The following is an 18,276-nucleotide window of genomic DNA, read 5'->3' on the forward strand; positions in this document are numbered from 1 at the left end:
GTGAAATGGTTGGCAAAAAAAACATTTGATACACAGAATAAGGGCTAACTTTCCGTGCTGGGTTACCGTCTGTACAATACTTGCGCGCCAAATTAGAATTCATAAACACCAGCCAACGTCAGCTCCAAGCGGATCGAAGCTTATTGGCAGCACAGTGAAGCGATACCTGCGTACCAACTATTGACTGTTTTTTGGGATGCCAAATGTGTCGTTATTCAAATTCATCGTAGCTGTGCAGGCTAACCTACGCTACCAATCTGATACAATTTTTGTGGATTATCACTCGGTAGTGGAGCTTATATGCGACATGTTGACGCCGCAAGCACAATTGCCATCGAACGTATCACCGGCATCTCTTACAGCTACTGCACTCAAATATCCAAACGTATGTCAGATATGAAATTTCAAATGCGAATGTGTTTGTCGCAAAAAAGTTATGGAATACCTAATATTATTGTCAGATCTGTCATATGAATGTCATATCCTTATGTTAGACGTTGACAGAGTAAACCTCTAGGACTGCAGGCACTGTTGTACCAATGATTGACCACCTTTTGCCGGGATTATTTTAGGACCCTGTATATTCGCCTTAACGATGTAGGGCACGCATGTAGTATGTTACATATGCGACAATATTCTTGTATGGGTGATACTTAAGTTCAGGTTTTCCAAATTTAATGACATGACAGCATATAAGGGTGGGCGCTAAAGCTATTACATAGGTTGTACTGGAACACTTTATAAGCAAAGGATGGATAGCCCTTTTGATTTAAGTCTGCGATCAATGAACGTCTGCTGCTGTGAGTATTCATATGGCAGTTACTTACTGTGTCTACGACAAAATAATCAATAATCAGTTTTATAGCTTAGGACAAAAAGAAAGTACAGGTAACCTTATGACTGACCTGATTTTCTAAAAAAGTTGACTTAAGCGCTAGTGAAAGAATACACAGCATTTTAATAAATTATGATATTCCCAATAGATGTTATGTCCTTTTAGAGTAACCACCGCTCATTATAGAAGATTAGTGCGGTCAATGAAGACAGGTTGTTTCCCCATTCGAAAGGAAAACAAATGTGTTTGTTGCATGACATAGTGACATGACTACAGTTATTTTAAAATTATCACTGTAAGTCTTACATTGTGTTATCATTTTTCATACATCAGTCGTAACTGAATCATCAATGAATTATGTAAAGGGTAACAGTAAAAAGTTAAGGAACTTTTTTTTGGAAGAAAAAGTTTTTGAAGCTATCTAAGAACTGCGCTTCAAGAGTGATAAGCACATCAGGTGCAGCTCATCATAATGATGCAGGGATAGCTCGGAACAATATCTTGATGTACCATCAAAAATACTTACCATTTGTTGTCTATTACAGATACCGACATTTCACTGGCGAGTTCCTGCACAGGATGACAACATTGGTGGCCTACTCCGAGACGAAGTACGATATTCTATGTACAAGCTTGCATTGTTTAGAATATTGAAGCAAAGGCTATATCCCATCAAATTCGGTTTTCTGGATTCTCTAGACTACAAAATGCATAGTTCAGGAAATGTTTATTATTTTATTATATCTAATCACTACCGATTAGGTTAGCCCAACATCAAATAAGCTACGAAGTTAATCGAAAAAATCTCGAGGTTCATATAAAGCAATTATCAATAGTGTAGCTTAAAGCGCACAAATGGACCGCTCGCGGTTTGCTTTTCATGCAGTACAACGTGCAATACATATTGCCGGTTATTCAAATCGTTTTAACGATTTTGGTTCTCATAGGCGCGCACATTGCTACTTGAGCGCAAAAACGAGGAAATTCCGGATGCAGAAAGCGTTGAGGAAATGTGGCGCTTACTTGAAGATCACGCGGTGGACGAAAACCTTGCTATTGACTACAGAGGATTTAAAAAAGTTCGTAGAAGTTATACTATATATGTATTAAACATTAATATCAATCAGCGCTTGATGTAGATATTACAGGCCAAGAGAGAATAAGAAATCGCATTTTATATGCAATTACCTAGAACACATGCGCAACGGAATAGGCACTACCTGGCATCTCGTAGGTCTGACAAGATGTTGTTAACCAACTGCTCTTTGTTTCTGTGCTTTTGTTTTTCACAGGTACGTCAGCTTTTGGGGCCGATGTACCAGCAGTTTTTTAGTGCTACCGTATTCTTCAAATTACTTCAAGATCATCCTCTTGGATACATGTCTATAAGAAATTTCTACAACTATGTCAATCGAAGGTGTGCACATAAGTTGGTTTTGTCTTGAATTATTTAGACAGGCCTTTCTGAGTTGCCTTAGGTTTGCATAACATTGCACAAGATGTTCGTTTATTCAAGCGAAACGTTTCTGTGATATTTCTTATTTTGACAGACGATGGTTATTGCAGACCCGGGTTGGGTTAGCGCTCTATGACGCTAACGGACAGGGTTATCTAAGCGAAGCTGACCTCGAGAACTATATTAATGGACTAATCCCAACGCTGAACCAGTTAAAGGTCAGTAAGACATTTGCGTTTTCGCAGAAAGGTTCAGAAAAACTACAAGCTTTGATGAGAGTCAAACCTCTGATAGCATCTCGCACCATCCAATAACTGAAATGACATCTAAATGCCGTTGACACTTGCTTTTGCATCTTCTTAGGGACTTGAACCGTCATTTCACTCCTTCTACTGCTGCACCGCGGTCCGTAAGTTCATCTTCTTTCTCGATCCGTATCGAACAGATCGGGTGAGAATTGACGAAATCATACTCTCATCTTTCTTAGACGATCTACTTGAACTTCGTGAAGATCTTCCCAGAGCTGCCCTTGAGGCCAACTGGTTCAGCGCGGTATCAACCAGAAAGGTAAACAACCTGACACTCTTATCTATATCTATCGATATGTCTCAGTAACATGCAAAACTGAATATAGGAAGTCATTAACTTATGTTATTAGTACACCGGAGTCAAAAGCTGCACTTAGAAAGCTCGTTCAATCACTTTCAGATATAGCAAAGCACGTTGTCTGCCTTTGGTTCTACCAGTTGAAGAGTACTTTATGAAGTAATCTTTGAGATCTGCAGGCGAGTCAGTAGTAGATTTATCATATTATATTTAAGTGGCGGGTGGGTTAACCAACCCAATACTATGGCCATTTGAGACTCGTTTTAGATTATCTAAGCAAATTTAAACTTTTTTTTTTCGAACTATTTCAGGTGTATAGTCGTTTTATGGACCTGGACACCGACAAAAATGGAATGCTTTCCCGTCAAGAAATGTATGATTACGGGGAAGGTACATTCACAAAAACCTTCATTGATCGAGTGTTTCAAGAATGCATTACGTACCAGGTTAGCGCGAACAGCAACTTAAAATAGATAATTGCAAATAGCTAATTTGGTTGTTGTTTTTAGCAATTCAACGTTTACCGTATCTTTGTTAATTCATGGTGAATCTTATTTCAACAGGGTGAGATGGACTATAAAACGTACCTGGATTTGGTGTTAGCCTTGGAGAATCGTAGCCAGCCTGCTTCCATACATTTCTTCTTTAAAATATTTGACATCGATCACAAAGGTTATTTGGACAACTTTACCATGCGATTCTTCCTTCGAGCGATACTTGAAGTGGTAAACGATCCGATGCTCAAGGTTAGTGAAGTCACAACATATATTTGTAAAACTAACCCTAATCATTTTATTCAAAGACAAAGACAGAAAAATAAATCATCACGTATGTTAAGTGTATGATATTCTTTGTCAAGCACAACTAAATGTCATGCTCAATACAAACAGAAATACTTGCTGCGAGAAGATAGGGTCTCGGACTGTAGGCCCTGAGCGCCTGTCCTAGACGGATAATTTAATTCGCTTTTCTCCTACGCTACGATTATGAACCGCAGGTGGAAGATATCCTTGACGAAATTCACGATATCGTGAAACCAGTCGCGGCCGGTCGAATAACGCTAAAGGATCTTTTGAAATGTGGCCAAGGTGGTCTTGTCGTTTCGATGATGGCTGATGTTAACGGGTTCATGCGTTATGACGATCGACAATTCGAGCCTGATGACCAAGAAAGGCCAGATATATCAGAGCCACAGGCTTTGCATTTCGAGTGTCGGGATGATGCCAATTCAACTAAAAGGCGTGAAATCATAATTACAGAAGTTACAGAAGAAGATCGAAATAACGGTGGAGATCCTACGTCAGTTGACGGCAGTGAGCAACCCAAAAGTATTTGATAGATAACTAAAGGCGTTTCGAGCTTGTGACACTAATGGCACTCCTATTGGTCAGATTAAGTAAGCAAACACTTTTTTGTGTATAACAATGTAAATATTCATAGGTAAACGCGGATCTTAGACCTTTTGTGAAATTCTGAACTTTTCATTCCTTTATATGCCGTATACGGATTTCTTATTAGATTTGGTGAATTAAATAATCTGAATATACTCATAAGTCATGGTTTGGTACTTTCATCTTCATGAACAGCATATTTACGCAGCACTTGAGCGCTGTCTTGAAACTGTCTCGGAGATCTGATAATTCGTGAACTCAACTTCAAAATTCAAAAAGGCTCCACATTTGGAATTACATTAGTGCTATTCTATCCGATACGGTCAAAGGATCGCCTGAAGTAGTTTTAGATTTTTAAGATAGGATTTTTTGCTTAGGATACATATTAGATAATAATTTTTTGCCCTTAAGATATGGATTAGTAGTGCTAGTAAATTGGATTGAAACAATGTTAATGTGTAGTAGTGTTAATTTAACAACTTAGAATATTCCGAAAGTTCACTGAGATAAATGGGCCTAGTTCAGCAATTGTAAAGTAAAAATTATAACCCCAGTAGTGAGCCATTTTGTGTTACTCCAACCACCTGACATACGAGTCCTTTTTTCCGAAAACAGAAGAATACTAAGATTTAAGTCGCATGGAAACTTAAACATTAAGCTTATCCGGACTTCAGCTCAACTTATTAAAGGACATGTAGGGATCATAAATGGAGCAATACCAATGAATTCAAACTTCACAAAACGACTAGCAAGCCAACTTTTAGTTTAAAGCACTAAAACGAAGTCACTATAATTTGTTTGCCTTCACTTTCATTTTGCGCATCACCATGAGAAAAATCAGTGAATGACTCACATCACACAGGTTTGCCAAGCTTGATATTTGCAATATTTTACATTTTATAAAAGATACCATCAAGAAAATTATCGTAACAACAACTTTCGTACCTTATTTGATTTTTTCCTATATACATTTGAAACCACAGAATGACCCCACCAGAAATTATTTCCAACTTTTCAAGTTTTTCCTTGTGCAGTAGCCATTAGACAAGCAAATGAGGCTAACATACATATTAATCTGTTACTTAAACGATACGAATCAGTATTATGATATTGTTAATTAATACTAAAAAATGATTTGGGTTTTTCCGGTTATCCTTGAGCACAAGCGACGTAAAAATTAACCATCGCCGCCGTAATAACACCGTTGATTTTGTATAAATTGGATTGCTCAAATAAAGCAAATATGTTCTGAGCACCAAGAACTTTATGTCAAGCGCAATTAAAAGAACACGCGAGTTTATTACTATATACATACAAAACTTTTATTCATTATCTTATTCATTATCTTTTATTTTCTATTCTTATGAGAAAAGTTACCAAAACCACGGAGTGATTGGGTAGAGGAAGTAATCACGAATAGAATTATTTAGTACTAATAGTAATGATGGCGTAAGATCAGTCTCACGAGTCTAACTGTGGCGTTGCTGTCTTTAACGAAGCAAATCTGAAATTACCTAAACTTTCCCTTTCTTCTGGTATGACCCTGGCAATGTGTCTCAAACATTTGCACCCGTACTGTACGTGCACACACCAATATGTTTTGCGGGCCGAGATGTATTCTCTTCATGCATCAAACGTGATAAACAGACTACCAAAAACCTAAGATCATGTGGCTCTGTAAGCTCATCCCGTTTCGTCGACATTTCTTACACACAGGCATTGTGAACAGCGGCAAAGGCAGGTAGTTTTTATCTTAATTTATTAAGTGTAATAATAACTAATTGTAATAAATCAAGGAATTAAGCTCTACAAACAGATTTATACTATACAATGTTTCTCCTAACTTTTGGGGCATCCGCCGGGTAACGCATTTTATCTTAAAGCGGTCCCCACATACACAGCTGTGCCATTAATTCACTTAGTTTTTTCAGTTGTTAATTTGGCATTTCCCTGACTCGCTACTTGTGTGTTATTATTACAGTTCACGTTTCTTGGGAGTTAAGGTATCTCAGCTGTCAACACATTCAGGTTTGCAAACATTTTTTCTACACAATTACGTCCAGATTTTCCTGCTAGTGCACAATTGCGTTAATCACTTCTAATCAGTTCTTTGTTTCTACACGGTCCACTATGTCAGCTAGCTAGCTTTCACCAATCCTAACAGTAATAAATTTATGACGCTGGTCTGAAAACCGCGACACAAATCGTTATTTTATGACGCTGGCCTGAAAACCGCGACACAAATTGTTATAAATATGATTCTCCCTTTCGTTTACCTATTAACCACCTCTCTTCATGCAGTGCAGCTTTATAATATCGTGTAGTACTTATTACAAATAACGTTTCGTTGACGATGTTGTTATAATTTACTTCCACGTCGTCAATGGCTTTAATTCTCTCACTTGCCTGGTCGTTCGTTTGCTCGGACTTCTGGTTTTTTTTGCTGATATCATTATCTATCACTCACTTAAACTGATTCGTTCTCTCTTATACCCTTCATCAGCCTCCACGTACCCACATACAGTTTCTCTTCAATTACGGTATCTCTGAGGTCTCCGCCGCAAAGTCTTTTTTCCTCTATATATACTCTGTCGTCCCTAATTTTTGTCGTATCTGTATACACATAGCTGATCAAGCTTGCCATCGTCCTTATCTTGATACGCTTGCATAAACTTTATGCATTTCAACACTATTTCTGTCTGTTATTTCAGGTGTGCGTGCGTTAATGTTTTCACAAGTTTGTGTGCCTGTAATTCAGTGTGCTTATGCAATCTTAATTAGAGCGATATAATTTGAAAGTATTTCTTCTAACAACTAGAATGGAAGAAGTGCATCTTTTTCCAGCCTTGTTGTTGTTGTTGTTGTTTCCATTTTCTAGAAAATGGCGCCAGCTGAGGGCCAGTTCATGCTCGGCGTAGTTGTAAACGGAGTAAACTGTTTAGGAGTTAGACCCAAGGGTTCAATGGTCGTAGTATCGTATACTTCGGCATGGCTGAGGGCCTCCCCTTAATTTCGTCAAATTTCTTGTTCTTATGTTTTGTTAGTAAAGTTCGTTTTCAAAGCGAACTGTTTCTTGGAGCTTACGCTTGCTCAAAGTTAAAGGTGTTTTTCTATGCAAGTTGGTATCAGCTTTCCCGTTTTGTCACGGCGGTCTTTCTCCTGCTAAGGCTCCTTGGAACAGGTTAGCTTCTGTTAAAACAACCAGTAGACCTGTTCCCAGAAGTCTTACCTCTGATGATTAACTTATAGGCGAGTTTCCTGTGTTCTACACGAACTTCTACACGAAGTTATCACGAGCAATGTTGTCCGTTGAACGGCTGCAATGGCGCAAAACGTTTCCAGTAAGGGTTGGCCATTGTTAAGCGTGCAGACATAAATACTGAAACCGATGTTTCATGCCTATGAGGGCTTATTGTTGAAATTTTTAGGCAATCATTAATCAGATACGTCTTCGGTGGCTCCCGAATGCAGCTGAGCAAGGAGTTCTCTACGTCGGTCTTCCAATTCTCGCTCTGACAGCATGGCCTCGTCTGCTTCTCTGAAAAAAGGACAAAAGTAGACGTAAACGTAAATAGTTTACATCGTAAAGGAACACAATGGTTCATCGCACATACTAGCGATTAGTTTTTTTTGTAATTACTATTTGTAAATAAATTACAGATAGTAATTACAAAATAACTATGTTTTTTCATAAATCTGGTCACCCGATTAAATATCTGCGTGCAGGGTAATCCTATTACCTGTGTGTAACTTCACCTTCCTCCGGAGTGGCCTCACGGTAATGCCTATATTTCTCCGAAGCTTTATAGCCGCTTTCACTTTCGTCCTCTACGGGGGAAAATCGCTTCGATGGTGAAGGGCTTGCTTCCAAGTATCGACTATACATGTCGAGCAATTTGGCGAGGATCAAAAATAACGCAACGAAAACGAAGAAACGTTAGTACCTTTTTAAGCAAACCTAACTTTTAGTAACGGAGCATTAGTTCCATTTTAGGCAGCATTATTTAATGGAAATACTTCAATATTGAACTATTTACTTTAAGTGTAACGCGTAGTTTTTGTTTTTATGAAGAAGTGTAACGCGTAGCTTATGCACGATGAATATCTATTACTGCTAAGTTACTGATGAAAAAGTCGCTACTCTATGCGTGCATAAATATTTAAGGCTTAGTAACAACGTCAGAAATTGCATGAAGAGTAACTAGCTGAATATCTTTACCACAGTAACGTCGTTCTGCTTTCTCCGCAGAATCCTGATGTGGATCTATACGGCCAGCCGATTAGTTTTCTAAATATACGACTAAAGGGTGTGTATAAACACAGACTTTCACTGCCTAGGTCCGTATCTTTTTTAGTACTAGATCTCTTAAAGTTCCCAAGTTCAGGACACTGCTCTTTGCTCCCAACTATGAATTACGAGTTTACATTTAACACCAACTTACTAACACATAGGCGAATAACGCGTACTGCTGGAAATTCTATCTATGGCAGCAAAAAACAAAAATACAGAGCCCTTTAAAGGCAGTATCGAGGTGACCGCACAATTTTTGAACTGTGTGGTGATCTTTAAACATATACGGAAGCGACTGGACGCTGCACGAATCATGCCTGTGCATATTAAATATTTGCAGCTCACTCAAAACCGTGCGAACAAGCAAAACAGTGTGCCTATTTTTCCACACGTGCCCATTAAATTGAACCGGAGAAATATTTTAATGCACGTAATGTTTTTTATTAATAAGTAACGACAAAAGAAGGAAATGTCAGGGAAAGGGGATGAGAGAGACACGGTAGAAATTCATTTTTGTATATTACATAGTAAGAAACCCCTATTCGGTAATTTCGATAGATATTTATGCATATGTGTATATATTATATGCATATGTTTATGCATATGTGTATATATAATATGCATATGTGTATATATAAAAATGAGATACTGGCGCATCGACAGCACCTTCCCTCAGTTCAAGCCAGTTAACTCGATTCACTGAGGTCTCTATCGCGCTGTTGTGAGTTGGATTTATGATTGCTTTCTTTGGAATGATTGTTGCTGTTGTTGCTGACTTTCTTCTTGAGGCCCGAACGAGATTTTTTTGTCGAGCCAGTGGCTGCTGTTGTAGCGCACCTTTTCTTGAGCGATGGGGAGGGACTTCGGGATTGGTATCGGCTTTTCTTTTTCTTTTTCTTCTTTCGTGATGAACCACCGGAACTACTGCTAATCGACGTTACTGAAGACCGCGACGATGAACGACTGAAGTTGGCCGACGGCGAAAAAGTTTGTAAAACACACGGATGTTAGTTATACCCAACTTCTCGAGTAAACAGCTAAATCGCTGGAGCTCTTTAAGCGTTCGTGCGTGTCACATCTTGTTAGCCTACGTACTATGATGTTAAACACAAAAGTTAAACAAAAAAGCAGGAGCAACCCATTCAAGATACGTACTTGCGTTTGTGCTTTGTGTTCTTTTTACTTTTCTTGCTGCGGCCGTGATGATGACTGCACGCCTCCTCTAAGGCAGTTGTATATTCTTTAAATACCCGCACACGTTCGGATTCAAGCAAGAGACCGTTGAAATCGGGATGGGATTCAATCAAAGGCCGGATCTTATCGTACGAAGAATCGTATTCTACGGGTGGACTCAGATTTCGTAATATAGACCTATAGATGAAAAAATTTCAGATTTTTGAGACCCTAATAAATTCGCCCCAATTCTTTTCTATTCGGTTTAAAATTTGTTTGAATTAAATGGTCTAATTCTAAAACTAATATCGCCTTAACCTTTTGTACATTTTTTCATTGCATTCATAATTGTAAATTTTGAAATACTACCAAATATATATATCGTAGGCCACGCACCTGAAAGCTGCTTCCGCTCGTTTCACCTTTCGCTGTTCCTCTCTCAGTCTTTCCTTTTCCCTGGCAGCTGCCTTTTCCATGAGGGCTGTATACGTCAGCTTTACATTGCCAGCGTCCAAAGTCGCGCTGCGTTTATCTTCTGATATCACCGTGACAAACTGCTCAAACTGTGTATCAACTTCTACGGTGAAATTTTTCTCCCGCAATATCTCCTATAACATTATTGATTCACATCAAGTTATGCGCCTTGATTTTGTCTTAAAAATGTTTAATTATATTTTAGAATCTTACCAAGCTAAATATTCTGTATTATGACTAACGACCTTGATTTATTTTTCTGATTATATTGTAGACACTACTGTAGAATTTCTGTGGTTCCGGGGCGAAAATAATTTTCGCATCCATCCATTATATTGCATTAATATAATTAAAGGCGTTCTGCAGAAGCCGAAACAACGATAACCTGACGGTGTAAGATTCGGACTATACGGCAAATGCATTAAAAAAGTACTTTCAATTTTTGTCGAGTTGCTAAAAATCTATGTGCTCTGGCATTGATTGCCATGGTGGAAAACGTCTTTTCTGTTTACTAGCTCCAGTTGATTTTACCAAAGGGATGTTGTAATTTTGTTAGTTGTTGACAATCGGAATCAATTGTTTTGCCAGGCGACAGCAGCTCGTATTGTACGGAATTTTCCAATTCCATCAAACACTCAACATCCCCTTCTTTGGCATACATGTAAGCTTTGCCGCCAATTGTAAATCATTTGTTATATTTGTTGTTTCCGTGATAATGTAGCATGTGGTATGTGATCCATATTTTATCGCCCGTGATGCACCGCTTTAAAAACGCCCCGATTTCTGTAGAATTTCGCAGATCTAAATACGATCTAGGTATGAATAAATTATTTTAGATCAATTCGTATGACATCTAATCATCGAAGTTTTTCTTGTAGCCAGCTTTCTTCAATTAGTTTAAAATGGTGGATGTTTAGTTCTTTGGTAGATACCATGGTTACTCACCGTCAGTCAGCTCAATTTTGGCAATTTCATCAACTTTTGCCATAATTGGTCGAACACTAAGGGGAACATCTACCGTAACGAAATTTTTAAAACGAAAGCGACAGAACTATCCTTTCATCCGTTTCTTCTTATAACGCTCCTTGACCATAAACAGCACACATTTTTTCGTAGGATTGTGCAACACCTATGTCTTTGTCACAGTAGAACTTTAAATATAGTGAATTTGTGCTAACATTTCACTTATCTTCAAGACGCTTTGTCTGAATAAACAGATGTCAACAACTTCAGCACATCTGCTACTGCCTATCTTAATAACACCAATATTATCTGAGATATGTGACCTTAAAGCCGTCTAACTAGCAAAACGGTCAATACATATCCGACAACTCAAAATAATATTCCTCATAATTATGTCGTGGCAATATATTATTCAGTTTGGTCGAACAAAGTATTTGCTTGTCCAGAGGCAATCGGGGTTGACCATTGTAAAGATATGCAAATAAGATGTCCTTTTCGTACCTTAATTATCTTCTTCTCATCAATGAGCCGATCTTTGAGCTCAGCAACGAAAAATTTAAAAAGGTCGAGCGGCGTTGAACCAGGTTGGCCAAGCATATTGTTGAATCTAGGATCGCTACGAATGACCGGATACAGTTCGCTCCACAATGACATTGATGTGAGTTTGCCTTTGTCATGCAAATCAGCCAAGAGGGCCTGAAAGCCCTCACGGGCCTTCCGTTGACTCCTTTTTAGCACCTATAAAAAGAAATGAGAAAAATGGAATCATCAATATTCTTGTCTAAATAAACCCGACTGCACACTACAATACTTTTGCAATTCTTGGACGAATTGGGTAACTTAAGCTAACGTAAGGAATAGTCACTCAATGCGGACAAACTTGATCTGCTTTCGAAAAAACCTTGATCACCAGGTAGCGACTACTAAGCCCTTGAGAATTTTAGCCAAATTGGAATTACCATTCATTATAACGCAAAGCGTTGTTTTTAATTATGTATTTTCCCTATTGTTATCAAAACTGATCGTCTTCATGCTAAATGCTAAAAAGTGATACATCAAGGAGACGGTAGAATAAAGCAGATTCAGTCCCAATATTAGACGAGCGCTTTTTTGGAAGAATTGAGGTTTTTAAGCCTTGAGGTAATTAAAAATCACCAACAAAAAAATATTACTTAAAAAAACCATAGAAGTTTATGACAGCATTAACGATAGAAATTTTAATTACCTTTTTCTCACGCTCTCGCTCAGCTTCATGCTCTTTTTCAAGCTCTCGGATATGATCCTCGAAAATTGTCAAAGCATCCTCTTTGTCCATGCCTAGCAGCTCGGCGTCTTCCGCAAAAGTAGGATTATCTAATAGCAGTTGTTGTGCTTCTTGCCACGTTGTCCTGTGGGTAACTTCTGCCATTGCGTCGAGAATGTCCGCAAGAGTAGCCATGTTCTTCTTACGTAACGCTCGCTGGGCTTCTTTGTCACGTTTGGTTACAATAGTCATGATATCATCGTATAGTTCTTTACGTTCCCGATCGCCAACTGCCGTCCAAACAGGTAGATGTCCGAAGAGCTCATACGCTTTTTTGTACCTATTTAAAGCAATTGAAAAGGTGGTAAACGTTTAATATTAAAGCGATTCCGAACTATAACATATGGGAAAAACTTCTTTTACTGGTAAGTCATGCAACGTACGCATAAACTCTTTTGCATCGAATAAATTATACGTTCGTGTTATTTATTCGAATGTGTGTCACTAATTCTCCGTTAAAAATTAAAACCAAGATTTGGCATACAATCCGTTAGGTTATTTTACTTCAGTCCACTTTACCTGACATTCATATTGAGCTGTGGCGAGTTTAGCAAAAATTGTTCAAGATCCTCCTTGGCCTTTCGAATTTTCATTCGTTGCTCTTCTTTCTCTTCCTTAGCGCGTTGTGTTTTATATAAATTAAAAATCTGTTTGCGATCCGGCAATTTTTTTAGAGCTGCATAGCGGGGATCTTGTGAAATAGCTTTAACGGCATTTTCCCACGATGCATTACTTGCCACATTACGTTCTCGGAGGAGAACTCGAAACGCATCCGCCATTTCTCTCTTATCCTTGTATTCCAACTGAAGACGGAAATACACATAATAACATGGTCAATCCTAATCACGACAAATAACATGTTTCACGATTCTCTAGTACTAATATGTATTTAGCCACGATAAATCTAAAAATATAAAATTGTTCATAAATTTAAAAATAAACTACGATATTGCACAAGATTATAATGTGCAATAATAATTATCGTCGTTCAAGTGAAAATGTTACACATTTTGTATCGCCAACCTTATGAAGGGAAAAGGAATTACCTTTACGACTGCGCCATCTTGGTTCGATTGTGAGTCATCGTCCGGTGCAAAAGACGTGCGCGATGCCTCATCAATGGGCGGCTGTTCAACTGATGCGACCGGGGAATTAATTGTTGGCGTTCCCGACGCAGAATTAGGCTGAAAAAATCACGTATATAGATCTCACAATATTAAGCCTCTTCGATGGCTAACTCCCAACTGCCCGTCTTACGTGTCTTCTCAACACAAGTAAGCTCGAGGAAGCAAAAAAAAATTCTCCATAATCAACGATCCGTCCTTCATTTGGTTTTTACTGGAGGTCGAAGTCCGAATTCAAACCTATTTACCATTTTACCGTAGTTTCCCACTACAACGTGACAACCGCATACACTAGCAACTAAGCACTACAATAGTGGTAACAATAAACTGTGTTTGTTTTAATTCCGATCACATGTTACAGTCTAACAATCGTTACTCTTAGAACAAACACGAATTAATACTTTCATCGTTAAAACTTACGAGCTCGAGTCTGACAGCCGTTTTGACCTTTCCTTCCATTTCGAGAAGACGTCGGATGTCCTCGAGTTCTTTAGGAATGGACCATTTGCTCTCTTTAGTTTCGGCATTGTAATAATACAGTCGGCCAGACTCCGATTTGTACTCTTTCCAAGGACATCGCGAGAGAAGAAGCTCGGTTGATGATTTCAACTCATCCGGTTTGTCCCACGATGACTTTCTCGTTACTGTAAAACCAATACACAAACAAATACGGCACAGTTCATTGATAGTACAGTAATCCTTAATGCATGCTCTATTTTTCGACTAAAAGGATTCTTCTGTCAAGTGCAATGTTAACTAAAAGCCTGTACACAACCGTTTATAAATAATTTTGCTCGTTCGACACGTTGTTCATTTTTATGATGCGTGGTGCACCAGCCACACCCGAGGCTCAACATCTAGATGCTAACCTCCTGCGTACAGATGCTAGCCTAAACCTGTAACAACCTTGCCCTCAGTGTACACCCATACTGTTAATCTATTGCCATCGAACTTTTCTACGTATTTTATCAAATTTATGTGATATTCGACCCACCTGAATTATAATAGTATATTCGGCCATCTGGCGAAGTATGTTCTGTCCAGTCACACTGAGCTGTATTGCCAGTTTGAGTGGTATCACTCGCGCCGACCGAAGGTGTTGCTGGAGGTAATGGAGCCTCCGTTGGATTCGCGGGAGATCCTGCGGCTACAGCAGCTGCTACTGATGTTGGCGCCGCCACAACGTTAGTAGGTGCATCACCAGGAAGAGGTATTTGGACCGGAGCGGACTGAAACAGTTGTTAGGTTCTGGCTGTTGAGGTAAATAAATACATTCAACTCTGTACATCATGAAGGATGTAGTATTGGAAAACGAACGGATTGTTTTATAGACGTCCCCATATTTTAACATTGTCTGACCTACTCAAATAGCGACGAATGAAACGAAATCGGCCTGTGTTACAAAAAGACAGAGATAGTTCCGATTGACAGTTGTGCCTTGCTAATGGGTAAGTGCATGCAGCTCAGAAGTTTCCTCTTATTATCCGTATTAAGGGATACAACAATTCGACCGACTTACCACGGCCTCGTTACGATATAGGTTTCGAAGTAAAATTGCACAAACCACAGTTCAATGTATTTTCACGAACTATGTGCTAAACTGTGTTCATTTACCTGCGTAAACAGTTACATGTTTAGCTCGATAGTCAAAATAACGCAGCAGCACACTTTAACATAACCAGAAGGGTCAGCTAGCCCGTTATGTAATGATTGTTTTATTCTAATAACTGTTCTGTAATACGTATGTATATCTTCTGCTTTGAGCGGGCAGCTTGTATCAAACTAATAACGCGTGTCGTGCTACTCTTAACGTGTTGATCATACAAACAGAAGAAATACATACCATAAACTGGAATTGAGTAAAAATTAAGTTTAGTATGTCACTGGGTCAGAAAAACCAATACCAATAGGTATGAAAGGCTGTTCGGGTTCCCCTTTTTTTAATCGAAGGTTGGTAAAATATTTAGAAAGTCCAAATGGGAAAAACTAGTTTTCCAATACAAATGCCATACTAACCTAAGGAAAAAAACATTTTTTCGCGACATCATCAATATCATAGCAATCATAACAGAACGCCGACTCCCGTAACGTTCCGTTTTTCACGTAATCATACAGATGCATACAGGTAACAAATAGAAGGGTTTAAAAAAAAGTAGAGGAAGTTCCAGCTATCAAGCAATAATTATTTAGTGGAGCTTATTTAGTAACCATATTGTCAACGTACTGTTTTGTTAATCCATTTGGTTTCATACTAAGCAAATAGAGTCACATCGCGCGCATTTGAGGTTCGGCTTTGAAAGCAAGCTGGCTACTTTTCAATATACTAGAAGTTACAAGCATGTAAGAAAACACAAGACTGTACTCGTTCTGCACTTACCGGCACTTGTGGGTACGCTGGTGCCGCGGCGGGATTGAACCCGACGAAGGCTGGTACTCCTGCCGGAAACGTCGGCATAATCCCGGCAGCCAATAGGTGTGGATCCATTGTGTAGGGATGTTATCCCTCAGGGTAATTGCTCTTCACATAGATAAGATACGGTTGTCGTCATCGTGGCAACCAAGTGGAAATTGTTATGAGTCCGTTAGATCACTAATTCAGGCGCCAAACAGTAACAGTTTACACGAAGGGGGTGGGGGATAACAGCACGAACCGACGAATGAGCGCCGAAAACACCAAGACTATGCAAAGCTACTTTACGAATCAAATCAGATGTATACACTATGCCAGTATGGCTCATACACAAACACAATAACTCAAGGAATCTATGTACACCATCTGAGATTTGGGGAAGTGACCGCCGCGACGACACAAACGAATCATACATACACAAACATATTAATATATATATTGATATAATATATACAAGTATGTGTACACGACAAGGCTGCCCGGCAACTGCTCCACTGCTGCGTTAGCTTGGCAGATGGACGCTATTGTGCTAACTGTAGTTACTGTTGCTTATTGCTTCTGCTTGATCGCAGGACAAAGGGCGTTCAGGGCCGGATCAAGATTGCTAGCCCGATAGCCTGTGGTTGGCACACGATTTTCAGCTTTAAATGTGCACAGTAGTCTACCAGCAGCAGTAGTCTCTATCGCCGTTCGTTTGGCAGGCGGCCGAACCGATTGTGCGGCTCGTGCCGACGAATTAATTGCTGAGAGGTGTTATTTATGAGTTGACGAAAATTTATTCAACTACCTCGAATCGACTAGCAGCCTCGGAGTCGCGATTCCATACAGGAATTCGCCCAACATCGCCTATAATAATCTCAAATTATCTCACTAGAAATTTCAACGAATCGGACCGAACTGTCGACGACGCTGTCGAAATCGAAACCACCGCAGACTGAACAGCTACGATGTGACTACAACATCCGAACAGCTATGGGACAGTAGGTGAATGGATGGATTGTTATTTACAAGCAGGTGCCTACCACTAGTAATTGGTACCAACAGCAGCATTGGAGTGTTGAGCTATTAAGAATCGTTGTTGTCAGTCCCGTCAAAATGCTTCTGCTGCCGCAGATGCTACCAGTAGTGGTACTGTAGATGTCGGTTTGGCAAGATTGGCACCGGCACGCCGTGCCTGTAAAACTGATTGGCAAGAAAGGGAGAGCAGGAAGGCGAGGGAAACTTCGTTGGTCCAATTCAAATTTATAGCGGGAAGGGACAATATACGAGGTACGTTCACCTGAAGCATGGAGTAGTTCAGATCGGAGGAAAAGATTAGAACTTCGAAAAATCTATGATACTGACAGTACTACCAAGTAGAATAAAACCTAGAACTAACTTGTTCTGTGAAAGCTATATAATTGAATGCCTAGCATTAACACATAATTCGCAAAAAAAATTAGTAGATCAATCTTAACTATTGTATTGTAAGGTCCGACAAATTACAGCTGATAGAGAGCAGATCACATCTTTAAATAGAGTTTCAATTGCAAAAAAATCGATATACATTATATTCTTTGCCTAATAATAAGATGGATAATATACTGTTAGTAAGGTAAACCCTCTAGAAATTAGTTGTTTAGATATTAACATTGAATCAATCAGAAATAACACAAAATTTACAGTTGGAAAAAAAGCACCGGCCTGATGCTTCCATAAAGGGATCTGTAGAATCCACCGAGATGACAAAATTAATTTCCGCTTTATTTATAACTGAACGAAATCTCATTTCAAACTGCCTCACTAGAAACAAAGCGCAATTGGACTTTCGTTAATAAATGATATAGATCGAAATAATAAGGTATTTGCATGAGGCGGCTTCCCAGGTACGCGTGTTCTATCGCTTTTTCTTTAACAACAACAAGTTAAAGTTGTAAAACTTCTTAGTGAGGATAACATGTACGTAAGATATTATAAATAGCACATAAAAATCCTTTCAGCCGGCAGAATAACTCTCTAAAATACCAAGCGCCAGAAATACAATCCATGTTCAATTAGGAACAAGCTATTTTCAACGGTTAGAACCGTCGAGAACTGTTTAAGTAGTCCGCTTACTAAGTGAAAAATATTTTCTGTAACTGGTAGCATGTACTTAGTATTTTAGTTACAGTCCAATATTAGAGCATTTAGCTATTACTACAATGAAGAAAAATAGCATAGCATTGGTAGTGCATAAGATAAAGCTTGAAACACCTGTTATTGTATGGTATA

General features: G+C 38.9%; 2 protein-coding genes across 6 annotated transcripts; one reads left to right on the top strand and one right to left on the bottom strand.

Annotated features, from left to right (window-relative positions):
* The first annotated feature begins 46 nt into the window (after positions 1–46).
* On the top strand, positions 47–9,911 carry LOC111248479 (serine/threonine-protein phosphatase 2A regulatory subunit B'' subunit gamma-like). Of its 3 annotated transcripts, XM_086982724.1 has the most exons (14): positions 47–385; positions 1,381–1,446; positions 1,783–1,914; positions 2,128–2,252; positions 2,386–2,509; positions 2,655–2,858; positions 3,209–3,343; positions 3,461–3,643; positions 3,895–4,210; positions 5,936–6,025; positions 6,270–6,316; positions 8,015–8,224; positions 8,538–8,595; positions 9,807–9,911. In XM_086982724.1, exons 1-12 carry the CDS (start codon positions 197–199, stop codon positions 8,036–8,038), a joined length of 1,635 nt encoding a protein of 544 aa, XP_086838850.1. In that variant the 5' UTR covers positions 47–196; the 3' UTR covers positions 8,039–8,224; positions 8,538–8,595; positions 9,807–9,911. The 3 variants fall into 3 exon arrangements, with proteins under 3 accessions (XP_086838850.1, XP_086838849.1, XP_086838851.1); XM_086982723.1 differs by lacking the exons at positions 8,015–8,224; positions 8,538–8,595; positions 9,807–9,911 and having other exon boundaries at positions 6,270–6,950; XM_086982725.1 differs by lacking the exons at positions 8,015–8,224; positions 8,538–8,595; positions 9,807–9,911 and having other exon boundaries at positions 3,895–4,293.
* Positions 5,585–16,134, bottom strand: Prp40 (pre-mRNA processing factor 40). Of its 3 annotated transcripts, none has more exons than XM_022800912.2 (12): positions 15,994–16,134; positions 14,611–14,845; positions 14,037–14,260; positions 13,539–13,676; positions 13,012–13,295; positions 12,415–12,772; positions 11,691–11,927; positions 10,149–10,360; positions 9,735–9,950; positions 9,417–9,542; positions 8,029–8,166; positions 5,585–7,818 (listed from the first exon to the last, which is right to left on the bottom strand). In XM_022800912.2, the coding sequence occupies exons 1-12, from the start codon at positions 16,099–16,101 to the stop codon at positions 7,776–7,778; spliced, it is 2,319 nt and encodes a 772-aa protein (XP_022656647.1). In that variant the 5' UTR covers positions 16,102–16,134; the 3' UTR covers positions 5,585–7,775. The 3 variants fall into 3 exon arrangements, with proteins under 3 accessions (XP_022656647.1, XP_022656646.1, XP_022656645.1); XM_022800911.2 differs by having other exon boundaries at positions 5,585–7,821; XM_022800910.2 differs by having other exon boundaries at positions 5,585–7,826.
* Between the last annotated feature and the right edge of the window lie 2,142 nt (positions 16,135–18,276).

The sequence above is a fragment of the Varroa destructor genome, unplaced genomic scaffold (assembly GCF_002443255.2).
Source record: "Varroa destructor unplaced genomic scaffold, Vdes_3.0 BEIS01000003.1, whole genome shotgun sequence".
In the NCBI taxonomy this organism is placed as follows: domain Eukaryota; kingdom Metazoa; phylum Arthropoda; class Arachnida; order Mesostigmata; family Varroidae; genus Varroa; species Varroa destructor.

What these genes read in the sequence shown, in the direction of transcription:
- LOC111248479 (XM_086982723.1), top strand. Translation starts at nt 197, where the DNA reads ATGCCAAATGTGTCGTTATTCAAATTCATCGTAGCTGTGCAGGCTAAC. An exon ending in CAACGCTGAACCAGTTAAAG is followed by an intron (nt 2,510 to 2,654) that starts GTCAGTAAGACA and finishes GCATCTTCTTAG; the next exon opens with GGACTTGAACCGTCATTTCA. An exon ending in TAAACGATCCGATGCTCAAG is followed by an intron (nt 3,644 to 3,894) that starts GTTAGTGAAGTC and finishes TATGAACCGCAG; the next exon opens with GTGGAAGATATCCTTGACGA.
- Prp40 (XM_022800910.2), bottom strand. Translation starts at nt 16,101, where the DNA reads ATGGATCCACACCTATTGGCTGCCGGGATTATGCCGACGTTTCCGGCA. An exon ending in CAGCGTACCCACAAGTGCCG is followed by an intron (nt 14,846 to 15,993) that starts GTAAGTGCAGAA and finishes CAACTGTTTCAG; the next exon opens with TCCGCTCCGGTCCAAATACC. An exon ending in AACACAAAGCACAAACGCAA is followed by an intron (nt 9,543 to 9,734) that starts GTACGTATCTTG and finishes GGCCAACTTCAG; the next exon opens with TCGTTCATCGTCGCGGTCTT.